The sequence below is a fragment of the Lampetra planeri genome, chromosome 1 (assembly GCF_965212315.1).
Source record: "Lampetra planeri chromosome 1, kcLamPlan1.2.h2, whole genome shotgun sequence".
NCBI lineage: Eukaryota > Metazoa > Chordata > Hyperoartia > Petromyzontiformes > Petromyzontidae > Lampetra > Lampetra planeri.
In genome coordinates, this window is record NC_136107.1 from 32,847,930 (window position 1) to 32,867,614 (window position 19,685).

A 19,685-nucleotide genomic window follows, 5' to 3' on the forward strand; every position below is an offset into this window, starting at 1 on the left:
GTAAGTTGTATGTATGTTGAACTTCTTTCCCACCGTACATATCCTACCATGCTAATCTGAGGTGTCGGAAGTGATTCTTTGGCAGTGGAAACATGGAAAGTACTGGCAGCCAGATCTAGTGATTTTGTTGTTTTTTAGTTTGCAAAATTTTTCAGTGAACACACAAACACAGATGATTCGAAGCATCCAAGCTAAATTACAGCTGTAAATTGTCATTATAATATTTGGTAATCCTTAAAAAGTTACTTGATTTTATCGAAACCCTCACCAATTGTTCAAACAACACACCTTCTACGTCAGGCCAACTGAGTTTTAAATCACAATGTGTATCCAGTTCAACTGGAGCATTTTAGAGCCATTGTGTTTAAAGATGTTTATAAATTATGTTGGTGATGTGATTCAGATGTTGGCAGGAGGCCATATAATGCCTGTGGAGGGCTCTGTTTAGTTTTGTATTACTGTATATACTTTTCAATTTACTTTGCCAAGTCGGGGTGCTATGCCAGGCTTAAATTGCCCTGTACTTTTACGAGACAGATGTAATATTTGTGTAACTCTATGGGTCACTGGATGCATAGAAGGTACAGGCAATGATGCTCGTAATTTAATGGCAGGATAAGATAAGCAACATGGAAGTGTGGAACAGAGCATGGCAGCCAAGTGCTGTAGATGTAATTTAAAGAAAACAAAGTTTGCGATAGGTGAGACACATGTGGCAGATAGAGGGCAGGTAACCGAGACATCCATTGCAGTGGGCACCTAGAGATTAAAGGCAAAGAAAAATATCTAAAGCCGAATGGTAATATTATGTAAGAACAGTTCTTTGAGATTGGGTTGACTGTGAAACAGCTGCAGGATTTAGAATAAGCAATGGTACGGTGCGGTGGCATGAACAACATTGGCTGTAAAGACATCTGAAGTTCAGTCAAACCATACCAAAAACCAGAGTAACCAAAATTATCTGTCGCTGAGAAGTGAACTCAGGTCATTGGGCTTATAAACAATGGGAAAACTATAAATTACAAACTACTGGACCGATGTAAATGTAGATACAAATTAACATTTAACCATGTCTTGTGTCATATAGATACAAATTGCCATGTCATTTGAAGTGTAAAATTTAGATATTGATTACAAATGGAACAAATGACACTACAATTAACGCTTACAATGTAGACATTTATCTCCGGCAATGCACTAACCACTGCGCAAACCACTTCAACATGGAAAACGTAAGTGGCGAGATAAGGTCTACCCCGATCTTTGTGCGATCCGAGCTTGCTCCTTCCTCCACACGGCCTGCAAGTGTGGCACCACGAAGCTGCAGGAATCCTTGTGCCGCAGTGACCACAGGTCGCTCATCTTCAGTCCCCTACGGTACCCATTCACCGCCATCCTGCGTAGCATAGACATGTGGCAGGGGAGGGGAGAAATGAACAGGAGCCATTAGCACGGTTGGCTACATACGGTGCGAAATAAGATCAACATATGATAATTGGTTGTTTTACCCTTTTATCTGGCAACAAAACTGACACCTTTTTTTACAAGGAGTCATGTTTGCATAGACCACAATACCTGCAGTCGGAATGCAAACAAAAAACATAACTCTGATAATGTATGCACTGTCCTTGAAGTTGATTGGTCCACACCCGAGACAGCTTTCCTTAGAGCCTAGTCTCACATGGTGTGTTATGTTTTTGGTTTGCATTCCGACTGCAGGTATTGTGGTCTATGCAAACATGACTCCTCGTAAAAAAGGTGTCAGTTTTCTTGCCAGATAAAAGGGTAAAACAACCAATTATCATATTTTTCTACTGGCAAATGAGGTTCCAAGGAAGATCAACATACATAATTACATACCCCCCCCCCCTAATTCCCATCAGGGATTCATCTTCTTGGTTCTTTCGGTAAAGTCACGTAGAAGGGAAATAATAAAATAATTAAAATAAAACATAATAAAATAATTCTCACGACGTTTCGGCCACAAAGAAAGCAGCCGTCCTCAGGTGAAGAACAGGTCTGTTGTGCGTTGTGGCCAAAACGTCGTGAGAATTATTTAATGATGTTTTATTTTTTTATTATTTTATTATTTCCTTTCTACGTGACTTTACCGAAAGAACCAAGAAGACAAGATAGCATCCTTCTGGTCGTGGAGGGAAGAGAAGGAGAGGGCGGACAGAGAGCAAGGGCAAAGTCTATGGAGCCGAGTGGCCACGAAGTGTTGGGACAAGAAACAAGCCGCGCTGAGCCATACTAAGAACAGCCTGGCACGGCACAGGTCTGGTTTCTAATAGCTGTGGCAACACACTGTTACACTCCAAGGTGTGTGTTGGTTTGGCTTGGGCTGTATTGTGGTGATCCAAAGCAAGTTGTGAGCACAGTGCAACATGACAATTTCACATCCAATTGACTCTCGATATCTAGGAAAGTCAAGATCGCATTGATATGTTAAACAAGAGAGAACCTCACCTAGTGAACCAACAGAAGGTGAGACGAGATATGAACGAGGCACCAACTTCCGGACACACGTTCTGAATCGCAAAAACAACACAGAGAGCTGCTACATGAGATCACACCACAGAGTCATGGGAAACTGTGTGGCATAGCGTAATGTGTTTGACACAGAGCAGCTTTGGTTAGAGAGCTTGGCTCACTGATTGGGAAGGCTGAGAGAGTTAACCTTCCAATTGGGGTATAACTCCAGAGTCGATTAAATAAGTACTGAATTGCGGTTATTTGAAGGACAGAATGACCACCGTCTTGGGAATGCGGAATTTACAATGCTGTCTTAGAGCCACCAATTGAGGAGCACCACCACATTGATTGTTTGAACTAGCAAACTTTTTTGGACTTTCTGAAATAAAATAAAACAACAATAAATCACATTGATAGAGCACATTTAGTTAAATTGTCACTTCAAGGTGTCTTCCAATATGCCTATTCCTGAACAGACAGCATTGTATCCTAAAGTTAATTTGCTCCCGACTATGAAGGGATCTCAGAGGTACCCCTGTGATATCTGCTTCCATGAGCCAATTCCCGATAATAAGTGTTGCAATACTCTGAGCGCAATCCAACTGGGTACGTTGTCTCGTGATGTGACAACGATAGCACACGCGAGATAAAATTGGCCAAAACGGTAAAAAATATATGGATTAACTCACCGGGTCGTCAGAGTCTGTGCTGAAGAGCGGTCGCTTCTCAGGGAGAGAAACAAGGATGAACTGTATGAGCACGAGCACCGAGTACATCAAAAACACCGAGTCTCTAAACGGGTCCTCCAACATGCCCTGCACACGAAAATGCACATGCACAAACACGCGCGTGCACTCATGAATACGGGTACACCGTCATCAGGGATGTGATCCCAATTTTCGGATGAATCTTAACAAACTCAAAAAGCTGAAAATCGACCCAAGCTATGACGTTTCAGATTGTCCAAAAACAATATTGTTTTCAGAAGTCAAGCAGAATGGAGTCTGAACAGTGCTTGGGTGGGCAAACCACCATGCACAGAGGTAGTTATAGGCTGCTCTGGGGGGTACGTGGTGGGCAGTAGAGGGGAGTGCAGTAATATCCATTGTCGTTCTGTACTTCTATGCTTTCATGCCCTGCTTTCCACCTTTAACAGCCCACACTGCCCAGCATGGTCAAATATGATCAAGTAACCCCCAAGACCTGGACTGCATGTTCATCGCTGAACATTTTTCAATTAGTGCTTTCCGAATTGTTGTGTTCACAAATTTATATTTGTTTACCGTACTTATTTTAAAAAATAGACTCCTGGTCTGAATGGGCACTCACCTGGGAATAAATTATACCCTTTTTGGACTGCACATCTGAGCCAAGCCAGTGTAGGACCCTCACAGTACGGGTGGCTTTCACTGGCGATTTGCCATGCCCAGCCGGCACCAAATCAATATATGTTGGTCTCACGAAACATCTGGATTTGGCTCGAGGCCAAGTAGGGCCAGAGCCAGCACTAATGATACATTAATTGCATATGACATCAGTCGTTACACAGAGGACGCGGCATCACTGCTCCTTCATCTATACATGCGGCTCGACTCATTCATTGCATGTGACGTCAGTGGCACGGCTCGTGTTCTGAAGTAGAAAAAACAACCTGGTTTCTGCTGAGCTGCACTGTGGCTGGGCTGGCTCTTGCACAGCCCTGCTCGCTCTGTACAGTGGAAAAGAGACAAAGGCCAGGCCAGGTATCTGTCCATCTGTTTGTGTGGCAACGCTTGCAATCACCAGGCGAGTGGCGTGCAGCACACGTGACCGCGTCCCCGTAACCGCCCCCACCAGCACCAGCAGCCAGAAGAGGAAAAGCAGCGCCGAGGAGTGGACGCCGCTCCAACGCTCCACCTGCCCCAGGATCGCCGCCAGGAGCTGCAGGGCAGTCGGTGAATGAAAAGCAGTCAATGGAAAATCAGTCAAGGGGGCCCTAAGTGGCGGCTGTCCCTGTGCGGCACCAGCGGCAAGTGGCAACGGCTTGAAAATGGGCATTAGTCTGCTATTAGCACGATTATCATGGTTGGCTACGTACAGCGTGAGAGAAGGTCTACATATATACATACATGCAAGTGGGCAGGGTGATGTTGCGATGCGGTTTACCCGAATTAAGCCATTTGTAAAACTTTAACCATAACGCCGGCACATATGGCCTACTCTTCTCAGAATAACATCAGGGAATTCTTAGCATCCACTGTGAAGCAGATGGCGAGTATTTATGGTGAATGCATCCGCTATTGCTCTGCGATGTCACGCCCCATCGGTTAACGCACAAATGAAATATCAATCAATGAGCAAAAACAAATACCCCTCAACAGCTCACAATTACAAATGTAAAACAAAGTTATATATTTTCCCCAACTCACTGACCCTGGCCAACCATGGAACACAGTCACGTTTACATCCATCCATCACTTCATCAGCAACCACATGCACCCCACAGTCACTACTTAATGATTAACCTCGATAACTTTGTGTGCAGTTTAACCGCCTGTAAATTGCAGCTAATTTGACATTTTCCATAATAGAGGCTTTTTTGGTTTGATCGCGAAAATATAAATGTCATTAAACCCGCCACCACCCGACACAACCAATTAGTAAGGTTTGTCACGTAAACAAAACATGCCAATTAGTTACTAGTTCAGTACACAGGTGTGTTGGAGAGTAAACCCACATTTACAATTCGAGTACTATGTTTCACCGGTAATAACAACCAGCCTCATCAGGCGGCAGCCAAAGTTGTGAGCCAATCCTTTGCAAGAAACTTCATTACACAATGCTGTTCCACATCACGTCACATGCTCTCTGATGCAGGAACTGAAGAAGATGATCCCAGTATATTGAGAAAAACGTTGGGCTTCATTCAAAACAACACATGGTCCCACCAGAAAGCACATCAGAGAGCGATGTAGCACAACCGGAACCACCTACAGAGTTACATAACAAGTACTTTTTGTTGACGTATTCAAAACACCCACATGACTCTGCACAACTTTGAGATATCGCCACTTCCAGTCCACAAACTTTTGGTGATCTGTAATTTTTCGGAGTGATTATCTACAACAAAATCTGCACAAAAGGTGTGACAAATGTACATGTACGGGTGTGTGCATGCTTGCCAACGTGCCATGGTTGCCCCCAGAATGAGTGGTGAGATGAAGAAGATGGGAGGAAGTGAATGCCCTTGGCTCCTCTCCCACAGCGAGAAGAACAGTTTGGCCCAGCACAACAGCCATAGTATAGCACACAGCACCTGACAGCACACAGTACGCACAGAATTCACACATCATGCGGTCAGTACATGGTATTGCTTGATTCACGTGATAATACCTGTAAACTGTTCCGAGTAGTTGTTTATGCACAGGTTTTTAACGTGACCAAAAGTGATGCTGCCCATCAAGACAACAACAATAACAACGTAGCAGGAGATTGAGCACATTTAGGGTGACTGTACGTGTACATGTACAGCCCTTATTGTCAATCCACTGCTAGAAACACAATATAATATTGGATTTTGCTGATCACTCCTCTGCTGCCCAAACCATAGCCCAGTCACAAAAACCTACGACAACCTGTCTGCTCATGGTGGTGGTCACCCATTCAAACACTATCAAGGCTCAACCCTACTTCGCTTCCAAGATCTGGGAAGACCAGGTGTCATTAGCTCGGCATGATTCAGTCATAATTCATTAAGGGCCATTAATCATACACAATGCACGAATCCCACCACCGCGCCTTTCCCCGAGGACTCACGGTCTTGGCACGGCTGAGCACGGAGCAGGCAATGTAGCCCTGGCGGTGGTGTCGCAGCCAGACGAAGTACGGCAGAGCGGCGAGCCACAGGAACGTGCACGGCACCCATACCAGCACAGTGGCCTGGAAGCAGGCAGGGACATCCGGCGGGTCCCCGTGTAGAGTCAACGTCCAGTTCTGCCAACGCATTCATTCAGCCACATCAGGAGCCTGAATTCAAGTTAATTTGGTTAACTAGATGAGAACTTAAGGGGCCAGGATGCGTCTCATTTGCAAGAAGTGACTTGGATTAAACCGTAGAGTTTAATCCAAGTTAAATCCATATTTGCATCAATATATTTTAAATATTAAATCCTAAATATTTTAAAGCAATTAATATTTTACAATTATGGATATAATTATTTGCAGCATGCCGGACATCCTCCATAATTGGAAAGGCTCTCCTCGCGATTAGTCCGGCTTCGAGAGGGTTTACTTTTTGTAATTTATGTGTGAAGGAATCTAGAGCAACAAAACCAATGTGCCTCGCCTTGCTGTTGTTTATGAATAGGTCCACTGTGAGCCTGTGGTACTTGATCTCACAATGGTGCTTTGCCTGTATGTACTGTAAATAAACACTGTTGCTTTTTTACATTTGATACCTCCCCATGTTGTAACGACAACAAAAGGGTTATGGGTGGGATTTGTTGAGGTTACAACTGGGTCCTGCGCCTCCCTTCCCTCTGAGATAGTTTGACTTAGGAAACGACTGAACAACTGAACAAACCATTTTTTGCTGACAAAGGGAAGGGCTTTCAGGGGGCAGAGAATTCCTAAATCTACGGAAGCGCCTCTTTGTTGAGTTCTGGTCATGCGTTTGTTTGCATTAGATAAGACAGCAAGTATTAACTGGCGGCAAGGGACTGATATGGGTAACGTTTCCAGTTAATTATAAAGCATTACAGTACTCCGTAAGATATTATTGAGTAGCCGAGAGGACTCATAATAGCATGGCTTTGCCAAATTACAAAGCCAGCAGCATTGACATCTTTCGTATGAATCCAGACAGATACCCGTGATTACATTTGTAAATACATAACTAGAAAGTGCTTTTAAAGTAAAAGGTAAAATGTCTCCATGCTCTAATGTGCATTCGGACGGCACTCATCTTCATTGGCGGGCCTGAGCTCGCAGTGGAAATTCCACATTCCCATGGTGGGGCCATTTTCTCAATAAGACCATGCACTATTACATGGTCTCCTTATTGAGGAGACCAAATTGACTATGTAAGGATGATGGGCTGAGTCAGAATGGCATTTTGTTCAAAAGATTAGCTTACTCTTTTCGGTGCGCACTTCCAACTCTACTTCCAACAGAGTGAATTAATATTTGTTTTTATGCTTGAGAATTGACATAGCCGTGTCATAACCCCACACCCACATCGCATTAGGGTGTGACTAGCCTGACACTGCTGGCTCAATGGATAGAGAAAAGGGCATCGGTGTCAACGAACCTTGACGAGAGTTACGTGGCTTTATCTCAAGTGATCACAGTGCATTGGGACAGTGCTCATCTCTGTGGGTAGCCCTGAGCCAGTGATGAATATTCCACATTCCAATTGTAGGAGGTTAGCTCTCGACCGTTAACTACTGTTAACTTCACACAGTTTTACTCATTTTATCCACCTCAGAAAGGAGAAATTATAAATGCGATGCAATATGCTGATTGTCATTTATTTTAATCAAAGGAACAATTATTGGAATATGGCTATATTTAATTGCAAACACGCTTTTTTTTCCTTCTGAACGTGATCGTGTAATATTTTTTTTCTCCCCAGTGCTGATATTTATACACCACACCAGGTACCAATTTAAGGCTGAGTCGACCAAGGGGAGGCTCAACACTGGTTATAATATCACTCACCACTGATAGTAGTCATGCTGGTAATCAAACTAGTTTCAATGTACAGGGTGCTAACCACCATGCCACCACTAACCAAGACGGATATATAACACAAACAAGATACAAGACCTCTATTTGCATCTAAATCTTGATATCTGTGTCACAGTCACGCATAACACGTTTGCCAATCATCAGGCACATGCAGTGTGTAATTTATATGTGGACAAGAATGGTAAACCTGGACAGCTGACAACTGGAGTTTGAGAAACCATGCCATAGTCGGATTAGAGCATGTAACATAAACTGATCAGGGGTAGTAGAAATTTACGTTAGAGGGACTGTGTGGCAGGATTAGAGGTTCACAAACAAAATTAAACCATCACATGAGAAAAAAAACTATTTCATTGCAGAAAATATATTCGAATAAGAGATTAAGTTACACAGCATTTGACTCAAAATGAGAATGTAAAATATTGAAATTCTGGCTGAGGGTCGACTCAGTCTATTGGGCAATAAAATGAGTAAGACTTTGTGAGCAGTCAACAGTTGTCGACTTCGAGACGGGCCCCCCCACATCTAAATGTGGAATGTTCACCTCTGACTAAGGAAATGAAAATAAGCACCGCCAAAAATGTCCATCCTCGGGGCACTTTTACTTTTAAGTTATTATATTGAGTCAGATGAAATTCAACCGTAATTTCTGCAGCAAAACTACATACTAATAAGTACCCAACCTTACATAAGCAAACTGATTTGTGGGTGTAATAACTGTCAGGGAAGCCTATCATTACTTACAATCATTGAAATACGGTACTCGTCAGTCAAACGGAATACTTAGATTCCGCAGATTTCTTTTGTCCAGAGTAAAAGGTCGTGTATTAAATATCTCAGGCTCCATCTGTAACTGTCATTAAGTTAAACCAGTTTGGTGGGGTCATACCTGAACACAAGACACGAACATGCTTTGGGAGGTGGAGGCAGGGGTGAATGATTAAGATTAAAAGATGAGCTCTTTCAACAAGGCTGTTCACAGCTCCCCATTAGACGATCATAAAGAGTTTGGTATATACAACATATTTTGGGCAACTGCAAAGTATCTAGCTTTTAAATATACAGTACTGTAACTTAAACATTTCCAAACATCAGATTTTTATGCAATAACAATGACACAGTGGAATATTTTGTGTACCCAGTGTATTTACAACAAAGTTATCATTTGTATCACTGATTTACTTTATAGCAGCCAGGAATGGCCAAGCTGTGAGAACCAAAACTGAAAGTTCTACAAAAAGTGAAAAGGGATCCCGGTGATGCATCAGAGAAGGTGGATGATAGGGGTTTTGTAGGCTTAAGATCAGAGGGAGAGCCATTACTTGTCGTCAGTTGGCTACTTCGTGAGGAATAGAGCCAGTGGTGGCTCGTGACATGTTGTGAGTGGCCTCAGATAATATGGTGTTCTAATTAAGAAAAACCTCGTCATCCTATTGGCCTTCCCGTGAAAGTGATGTCTTATCTACCAACGGTAGGCATTTATAAACAATACGAAACAAAGCACTCAAATGCTGTCCCCATGACCCTCAAGTCCACACTCCACAAGACCACAACCCCTTTCACACTGCCTCCTAGAGCGTGTAGGCCGTGAACCGCTATACTTGCACAGTGCAACCTCGCGTTGTGACATCGTGTTATTACAGCCACGGCCCTGAATAGGTCTCAAACGGCGTGGCTAAAATGCTAGAAGCTAATCGCAATGAACGAAGGGGTATCTCTCACTCGGACGCCTTCACAGCTGTCCCGACACCTCCCCGAGGCACAAATCAGACTGTGGTGTTGCAGCGGTTTCTGATACGAACAACTTAAAATGTTACCTTCATTAGGCAATTCACATTGAAATAATAATTCCAGATTTTAAACACAACAAAACAATTTATAGAAAAATTATTTCTTATCTCCAGCTGCCCTTAGTGGACGAACCGGGCCTGATTAGAGCTGATACTTCAAATCTAGATTAGAGCCGATACTAATATTAGCAGGACAAGTGGCAACCCGAGGATAAACGAAGGCTAGAATTATATTCTTTTGAAACTTACTTTCATGCTGTAAGTCTGAGTTTTTTGCTCCTGTTAACTAAGGTCACTTTTCTAGGCTCGGTGGCTCGAAACGCTATTCCTGGAGACGACGCTTAAAGCCACTATTGTGGATAAAAGACCGGTTTTACGGATAGTGATGGCACTGATAGCACTAGTATGGTTCTGATGCACAGTATTGAAATTCTAGATTTTAATCTCAAGTAGTTTTTGTCATGAGGCTTGCCACTTAAAAATGTTCCACAAACGATATTTATCCACCACTGCAAGTATCTAAGCTGCACTAATCGGGTACTAAAGGGGAAATATGTTCAACCTGGGAACATTGTGTTTCTAGCCTGTCGTTCCAAGGTCATCTTACCATGACAGAAGTATCTGAGGTGTGTGCTAATGTGTGGCTCGCCAAAGGTATTTGAAAGTTCGAAAACTAAACATTTTTTTATTTTACGAGTGAAGGCCCACTGAGCTATTTAGCTCTTTTTCAGAAGCGACCTGGCCACAAATGATACCTCAATGAAGTGGCTTATCACGTGGAAATGTATAGCAGTCAAGTACTCTAAACGCATGTTTAGAAATCCACACGACCACAGGAAGCACATAAAAACTCCAAATACACAGATATTAGGGTTGGAATAGAACCCACGACCTCCAGCGTACCAAGCGAGGGAGTTGACATCTCACCAACACGGCACCCTATTCAGTCTTCAGGAAAAAGTTTCCCACTCCTGCTCTAAAACCTGATCTCCTTGGAATTTAAATTTTATTCACAAATAATATCAGTGTTTTCTACTTTTCGATTTAAAGCTTTCGTGACTACAGGGATTCATATTCTTGGTTCTTTCGGTAAAGTCACGTAGAAGGGAAAAACAATAAAATAATAAAAAAATAAAACAATAAAATGTTCACGACGTTTCGATTTCAACACAAGCAATCATCATCAGCAATATTTTTTTCCCTTCTACGTGACTTTACCGAAATAACCAAGAATATGTTTTCTACTTGTTATGTTATAAGGGCAGAGGTAAATATATAGCCAATACAGTTTAACTTCTCTCCTACTATATACAATATATATTTGAGTGGCCTCTAATTGATCCAATACAAGTCCCGTTCACATTGTGTCAGAAAAAGAAGTTGTATAAAATATGAATCCTATTATTTTATTATAAAGTATGTCGTGATGTGGTTGCATATGAATGTCATAGAAATGAAGATTGTATTCTATCCATATTTATCTGTGGATAAGCACACATGGAAGTGGTCAAAGAGGGTGCTAAAGTTATACTAGATAATAAGATAAGTCACGTGGCAAATCCATTCTATGATATGTTTGTCGAAGACTGAAAGTGGGCGCCAAACTTCTCTTCGTATCTACACATTAAAAACATGAATATCTACACATTTTTTTAAAAGGAATTTCCCAAACATTTCGGAAAGTTTACCCGATTATCCACTTCACCAATGGACAAGAGGAGTTATTCTTTTGGAGATATGCAATCAATAAGATCAGCCGATAAGATAAAATGGTCCCCCACATCAGAGCGGATGAGATAAGTTGCATGATGACCTCTTTATTTAAATAATGAACTCATGTTTCTGAGCTGTTCGCACAGGCATTGAAAGCAAATCTCTCTGTGCAACCATAGGGCAGTACTCATCTCAGTTGGTGGTCTTAAGTACAGCAGTAGAAAATCCATATTCCTTATACTGGTTCTGCTTTCTCCATTGGACAATTGCGGTTGACTAACTAATAAGTGACACTTATTTTAACGATCCTGCAATGATTTTGGGAGGAAGTCGACCTACATCTTTAATTTTAAAACAAGAGTTTGAGTCAAACCCAGGCAAACCCTGAATAAAACCCACTGACTTTCTGCATTGCATTGCATGTTCTGCCCTTACATCAATTAATTTGCTGCAAATATGTTCCCATTATGCAAATCGTATGCATATTTTTGATTAATGGATGCCTAAAAAGCAGCAGATAATGATAAAGGTTCTGCCCTGTAATTACTTGCTCATGCCACTACTGGCAGACGAGACTCCATATTGACAGAGTTCTTTGGACCCCTCTAAAGAGTATTTTGGTCTACTTTTTTACTTTTCCATGCTGACCTACCAAGTGATTGTGGTAAACCCGTTTAGAATGCAGATGGGACAGTGGTGAGGGCAATTTAAGAAACTTCCACCATTGTTTAACCTCCCACGCCAGGAAATTTAATTGAACCTGCAACCTATGGATTGAAGTCCAGTGTATCAACTATTACACCATGGCAGAATCCAAATAATATAACCCACCAAACAGCTGGCGAGCACACCCTGGTATGGTGACAAAAGGCCAAATATTGATAGGGGGCAGATGTTGCATAATACTGCTAAGGAACCCATACAGTCAGTGTAAGGTGACATAAAGTGCTCTGGCGTCAAAGTAGGGGCATTAAATTATCTTAATGTTTTAATTGTGACCTAGGTCTACGAGAGGATTTTGGAGGTGATTAACCCAAATATTACATGGCATTTTGAAAGCTATATCTTTTGATACTTTATTGAAGAGAGTGAAGCTGAAGGTAAGGGAAGGTGGCACTGCGTTAATCATCCCTGAGTAACCTCATACCCTAACATATCATGAACAGGAAACCATACGTCTAGAAACTGTTTGGGTTTTTGGTGAATGCCTATGCACAATCTATGCAGTAAAATATCTCCCCACTGCAGTCAAAATAACACACTCATGCATGCTTTTGTAACATCTGAGCCAAGCAGCAAACTTGCAACCTTTCCTGAATGCGTCAGAGGACCTGGCTTTTGTTAAACGCAGTGCTGCTTATCGGGTGAATATTGTTTTTTTGTCATTTGATCCCCTGTGTTTTAAAGGAGTGGCCAAATATGAGGCTGATGCCTAGTTCAGCACTTCAGTGAGTCAGAGTTACATTCCTGGACCCTCACTTGAAGTAACATTCGCATGTTTTCTCACATGTTACCATTTCAGTCAAGTCGACGTGTCTCCCTGCTCAAACACGCAATGTGGTGTGTGGTGGAGCTCATCTCCACTGATAGCCCTGGGCTTGCTTGTTGTCACGTAAACAGAAGATGCCAATTCGTCACTAGTACAGCACACCGGTGTTTTGGAGAGCCAAGCCACAACATTTACGATCTGAGTAGTTAGTTGTAATTACGGTACTGGCGAAACGTCGAACTCAAATTGTAAATGTTTTGGCTTGGCTCTCCAACACACCGGTGTGCTGTACTAGTCACGAATTGGCATGTTCTGTTTCGTGACAACCTTTACTAATTGACTGTGTCGGGTGGTGGCGGGTTTCACGACACATTCATATATTTACGCGATCTATGCTGTTAAATAGATAAGAGGTGGCGCGGGGGGTGTAGAACCATGGCCACTCGTTAGACTTGCAACCTGAGCTCGACTCTGGCCACAACGATATATCAGTGGAGAAGTGATATCTGGACTGGTTTTGGGTGCGCCATTACCAACCCACACTGACCAGCATAGTGAAGTATGGTCAAGCACTCCCCATAACTGACACAATGTCATCCAATAGTGAATCAAGAATGGGCTAAACATGATCATTATTTCGATTTAAAGCTTTTGTGACTTCAGGGATTCATCTTCTTGGTTCTTTCGGTAAAGTCACGTAGAAGGGAAATAATAAAATAATAAAAATACAACATAATAAAATACAATTCTCACGACGTTTCGGCCACAACGCAAGCAGCCGTCCTCAGGTGAAGAACAGGTCTGTCAGAAAGACGCTGTCGGAAAGACCTGTGGAGCAATTCGTAAGTGGCATCATATTAATCATATTATCCGCGGATTCGATCGTGCTTGAATTCACCCAGAAAATGTTTCTAGATACATGTCATTTATCCTATTATCCACATTTAAGCAAAGATAAAGAGGATTAACCCAAAGGTATGGCAAATTAATCCTATATGCATGTTTGCAGCAAATGCGTCCTTTATGAATGATTATCTAAAGATTTGACCAAACTTAATTGACCCAGAAAGATTTGTTTGAAATATGCGTGAATAAACAGAGATAATGGAATGTACTCATAGTGCGCCCCATATTAGTGCAGATGAGAGCCATTTCACTGTGATATTTGAGACAATGGGATTAGCGCTGCGGTGTAATTCCAGGCTGTTCCCTGCCAGGATCACTGTATACCAGGATGTCATGTCAGGATGCTGTCAGTAGGGGTTCCTAAAAATGTATCAACTGACACCAGTGGCACAATGAGGTTGAGTAGTGAAAAGAGGCCAAATGTAAATATTTTCAAATTGCTAAAATAACCCCGACATTTTGTTGGAACAATGGAATCGCTGGGAGGGCCTGGTTTGGTTCAAACGCAGGCACTGCAATTATAAATAGCAACTTAAATTAAGATAAGATGTTTAGCCTGCTTAGTTAGTGAACGCCTATGCAGGTCAGTGTGATGCAAGCGTTATTCTTATTTTTTTTTTAAGTCCTGTAATTGCCCCCTAAAAACTTACAATGTTCAATTGACAGTCAGCTAAGGTGAGTGCTGGTTAGTGCTCAATATTAATGATGGTCTGAAGTCAACGGTGAATGTTCACATTAATACGGCTGTGGGCCAGACTCTCAGCGATGGACAAGTACTACTCACTTTTCACAAAGTGGTACAGTATGCATTATTATACCGGCAAAAATAAAATAAAAAAGTCCATTATCCTGAATTGACAACAGCAATGATGCACACACTCAAGTCAAAGTAAAACTATCTCGCTGCTCAAACGAATGAAACGTCAGAATACGTTATGCAAGCCACCCACTTTTATTCAGCATGTGAAATTTGCTAAATTCTGGGATAAACATTTTTATTTTCGACTTTTGTGTGAAAAGTGTGTGCATTAAAAAACGTGTTTTCTACCTATTTTTCCTTATTGTAAGGCAGTATTCATGCAATGTTTTTTCAGTTGTGCCCGTGAACCACTGCCAACCCAATGCTTTAACATTTGTGTAATTTTTTACCCCCGTTAGTGGCCATAGACATGAGCCAACTTAAATCCTCGGAAAAACACAGCAGAGTATGTGCGAACCTAAGACAGCTGTTGAAAATCCAGACGGAAATCATGAAAGTTAAACGAGGACAAGAACAGGTTGTTGTGGAATGCTTAACTTGATAATGAATACAGTATTAGCATACCAATTTGCCTGAAGAACGTGTGTACTACCGGTTATGATATGTGGATGAGAATGGTGAAGTGCACAACGACGAATGGAGAGATGCATGCTAAGAATTACATTGTAACAGAGTGACACATGGATCAGGATACCTATGCAAGTTAGAGACGTCATATTGATTGTGGGATTGGGCAGGAGCAAGATTGCAAGTAGGTATGATGGTCAGTGTTGGAGATTAACGATGGAGTGACAGCCGAATTAGATAACATGAAAGGGCGAACGTCCGTCGTGGAGATGGAGTAATGAAATCAGCTCGTGTGCAAGAACTAGATGGATTATTGCATCGCGAGAACGTGAGTCGTGATTTGGGGAGGCCTTAATCCAGCAGTGATGATGAAAATGTGGATAAAACAATACATAAATGGGAACTTGCATTAATGGGACGAAGAATACTTAATATAAACTATGAATGACTACAAAACAATACATTAACGCTTAGCACGGTTGGCTACGTACGGTGCGAGAGAAGTTTAACATACATACAATAAGGGCGTTTCGGTACATGGACAATATCAGTAACTTGTACATGACTAACGGTAAGAAATGCATACAGAAGTCAATTCAATAATTAGCCAAATTAGTACTTGAGTCAACAGGCTAAATTAATGCTTCCTCGCGCACTGTGTCGTTATATGACGATACTTAAACTAAATTAGTAATTTCACCAGATAAGACCCACCGAGTTTTTTGGCTCTAATTCAGAAGCGAACTGGCCACAAATTATATCTCAACAAAGTGGCTTATCATCATGTGGAAGTATATCGTAGCCAAATACTCTGAACGCGTATTCATTCTAAATGTGGATGTAAGACACAAGAGAACCCGGATAAAACCCACGCGACCACGGGGAGAGAGACACAAACTCCAAATACGCAGACACCAGGGGGGTCGGATTTGAAACCACGACCTCCTGCATACCAGGCGAGGTAGTTAACATCTCTGCGCCGCGATGGTCGGTGTAGATTGGTAAAGACGGAGAGGAACGTGTCCATCATATCACAGGCAGTGGTTGTTTGCTGTAGCGTGTTCTCTGCTGTCCCACTGAGTAGCCCTTGCAGCCGTCTATATTTCCCAACAAACACCTGCTTTATGCGTTGCGCTGGTCACCCATCCCAGCTAAATCCCCCACAGCATTGCGACATCTGACGAGCTCCGTGTGATGCGGTGTATGTGTAGTGGGTTCAATTTAGGTACATATGTAAACAAGTCGATCAATTGGATGGAAGCGAGCTTACGCGACGAACGAAACAATGCACGATCGAATGAATCAATTAATCTTGATTTGAAGCACAAAGCAGCAGACATCGCGATTTCCACCTGAAGATGGGCGCTTGCGTTGCGTTCGAAACGTCGTGGTTTGTTTTGTTTTATTTCTACCTACGCGACTGTAATCTCACCCAAAGTTCGGCGCCGCAGTCAGCGCTGCACAGCTGCTCCATCGCGTCCTTTGTCGGGTCTCGTCTCTCGTTGTGTGCGAGAGAGCGAGTGGCGGGGATGGTGATGTGTGGTCGCTCTCACGCCGCCTCGAGAAATCCGCGGAAGCGACGACGGCGAAGGCGGCGGCGGTGGCAGTCGGTCCACTCGCACCGCTCGGAGGATTCAGCTTCACCAATTGAGGGGGGGATGTCGGGGGGGGATGTTGGGGGGGGGATGTTGGGGGGGGGATGTTGGGGGGGGATGATGGGGGGGGGGGATGATGGGGGGGGGATGTTGGGGGGGGATGCTGGGGGGGGGATGTGGGGGGGATTTGGGGGAGGGATATTTTGGGGGGGGATGTTGGGGGGGGAATGTTGGGGGGGGATGCTTGGGGGGGGATGTGGGGGGGGATGTTGGGGGGGGATGTTGGGTTGCTGCTGGCCCCACGTGAACGCGTTGGGTGCTGTCGGGGCTGCAGTGGCGTTCAGTGCGTTGCGCTGCGCAGCGAAGCCGGCGAGCCGAGTTCGATTCCCGCTCACGGCCACCAACACCGGTGACGATTGTCTTGAACCGGTCCTGGGCCCCCTCCCCATCGGTCTGACTCGGCGTCAAATGAGTAGTAACCTGTTGCGCGGTGCGTGAACGTCGCCACTGGGGAGGCAAAGGCGGCCGGGCGTGGTGCTGGCCACTCCACCCCCTCCGTGTGCCGTTCCAGCCTTCATAGGTGCTCGGTAACAGCACTTGCCCCAATAGTATGTTAAGGCTACACGGGTGATCTGTGTCTTTGCTGCCTTGATTGTAATTTATTCCGGGCGTTGTGTGTGCGCTGCGTATGGATGTGGGACTCTTTTTGCCAGTTTCATGATGATGAAAATGGAAAACATTTTACCCTTTCTGGCAATAATACAGTTGTTAAGATGCTCAAACACCAAATGGACACCTATTGTTAACTTTACAAAGCAGTGAATCATCTTGCCCCAGCCTACATCATTGACATGCACTCAAATGTCCTCTAAAGGTCCCCTAACATCTGCAGATATTCTCTGCATTCCCAGGTCGAGGTTTCGGTCTATGGGTGACAGAGCTCCCAGGATGTGGGACGCTCTTTCGCGAAATATCAGGAATCTCTAAGTCTGTGGACATTTTTAAAATACGCCATAAAACCTATTTACAGTATACGTTTCCGCTTATTAAACTTTTACTTCATTTCGTAAATTATTCTTAAAATGTATTTATAATATGATTTTATGCTGAGTGTCTGCTGCTGCTGTGTCCTGTACACAGCACTTTGAGATCCTTGATGAAAAGGGCGATATAAATGTAATTATTATGAGTATCAAGTCTGATTTAACTACACATTCTTGTGGTAAAGCATGAAAACAAATATGCTTTGATGATATTATGCTTTGATGATATTATGCATTGTCATTGAAACTGATCGGGCCACACCACCACCCAGGCTGAAATCCAAGAAACCATTCTGGATGCGCGCCTCCGCCCAAGCCAACAAGGGCGCAAACAATAACATCGGCACTCTCTGCACGGAATCCTGGGCGGCTATGGATGTGGCAAACAAACACCTCATTGAGGACCCGACAGTGGAAGTAACGAAATTCTCCCTTCCACGACAACTTATGAACCTCGCTAAGAGATGCTCGAAAGTAACATGGGAGACGCACGTACACCGTCTACAAATGAAAGAAAAAAGAATTGCTGTACTGCGACTGTGGTGAAATCCAAACCATAAAAAGCATATTCTTAGGTTTTTCGGTAAAGTCACCTGAAGACGGAAGCTTGTGTTGCCTCCGAAACGTCGTGATTTTTATTTTATTTTACTTTTATTAATTTTTATTTTATTTTTTATTTGACCTACGTGACTTTACCGAAAAACCTAAGAATATGAATCTTGCAGTCACGAAAGATTCAAACCATAAAAAGCATATCCAACGAACGCACCATCCATGCATATACTGGCGGTGCCGCTGCGATCCAAACAGCGTCTTCTGCTTCCTTGGATTGTTTGAAAAAATACCGGGTGCTTCAAAGCAATGTTAACACTTCCTAGAATTTGCAACAAAACCACAAGAAATGTGATGCCTCCGGGCTCTGGAGACCACCTGGAGAAGATTCCAGGCACGTGTTGACAACGATGGCGAACAAGTAGAGACTCTTTGACTTTTTTAAGCTATTAACATAGATTTGTTATCATGTTACACAGTGTATTATCCGTTCTTTTCCCATTAAAAGCGATAGTCCAATATCAATATATTTTTTTTAATTGAAGCACCCTGTATAGAGAATTCAACTATAAACACGTTTCAGAACTGTTGCTTTTCCATCCTGCCACCCTAAAAATGCTGTTGCAGTATCCCAACATCTGGGTTACACTCAAATACCTGTCTCGGTAGCCTGCCTTCTTGTATCCCGTACACATTCCTCCCAGATCGCAAGCTGCAACCTCCTATTCCTTATGAAACTACTGCTATTTTGCCACATTCGCTTCCAAACCACCAAGTTATATACCACAATCTCAAATTAAATGTATTGTCCTCCACTGCTGCCTTGTGCTTATTCTATCTGCATGTTTAGGATGCATATTTGTTCGGTTGTTTATTGAGGTGTTTAGTTTGTTAAAATCACACGAGGAATTGCATAAACTTGTTAAAGCAATGCAAAAACGCCTATAATAACCTTTCTCAATTCAAAAACTTTGATCATGTTCTTCATTACTGACCAATTGACATGACCTTTGGGCCTGCGCTCAGAAACTGTTTAAAATATAATCCTCATGTTTTTGGAATTACAAA

The 19,685-nt window shown here is 42.8% G+C and overlaps 1 protein-coding gene across 1 annotated transcript in view; it reads right to left on the reverse strand.

Annotated features, from left to right (window-relative positions):
- The window catches only part of LOC144721383 (ATP-binding cassette sub-family C member 3-like), a 54,480-nt gene extending 37,430 nt beyond the window's left edge, over positions 1 to 17,050 (reverse strand). The window contains exons 1-7 of the mRNA XM_078598957.1: positions 16,860 to 17,050; positions 6,271 to 6,447; positions 5,645 to 5,770; positions 4,258 to 4,395; positions 3,165 to 3,290; positions 2,470 to 2,531; positions 1,256 to 1,396 (exon numbers count right to left, since the gene is read on the reverse strand). Of these exons, the coding sequence (XP_078455083.1) occupies positions 1,256 to 1,396; positions 2,470 to 2,531; positions 3,165 to 3,290; positions 4,258 to 4,395; positions 5,645 to 5,770; positions 6,271 to 6,447; positions 16,860 to 16,901 (812 nt within the window). The 5' untranslated portion in view covers positions 16,902 to 17,050. The remainder of the gene's footprint in view (positions 1 to 1,255; positions 1,397 to 2,469; positions 2,532 to 3,164; positions 3,291 to 4,257; positions 4,396 to 5,644; positions 5,771 to 6,270; positions 6,448 to 16,859) is intronic.
- Positions 17,051 to 19,685: the final 2,635 nt, after the last annotated feature.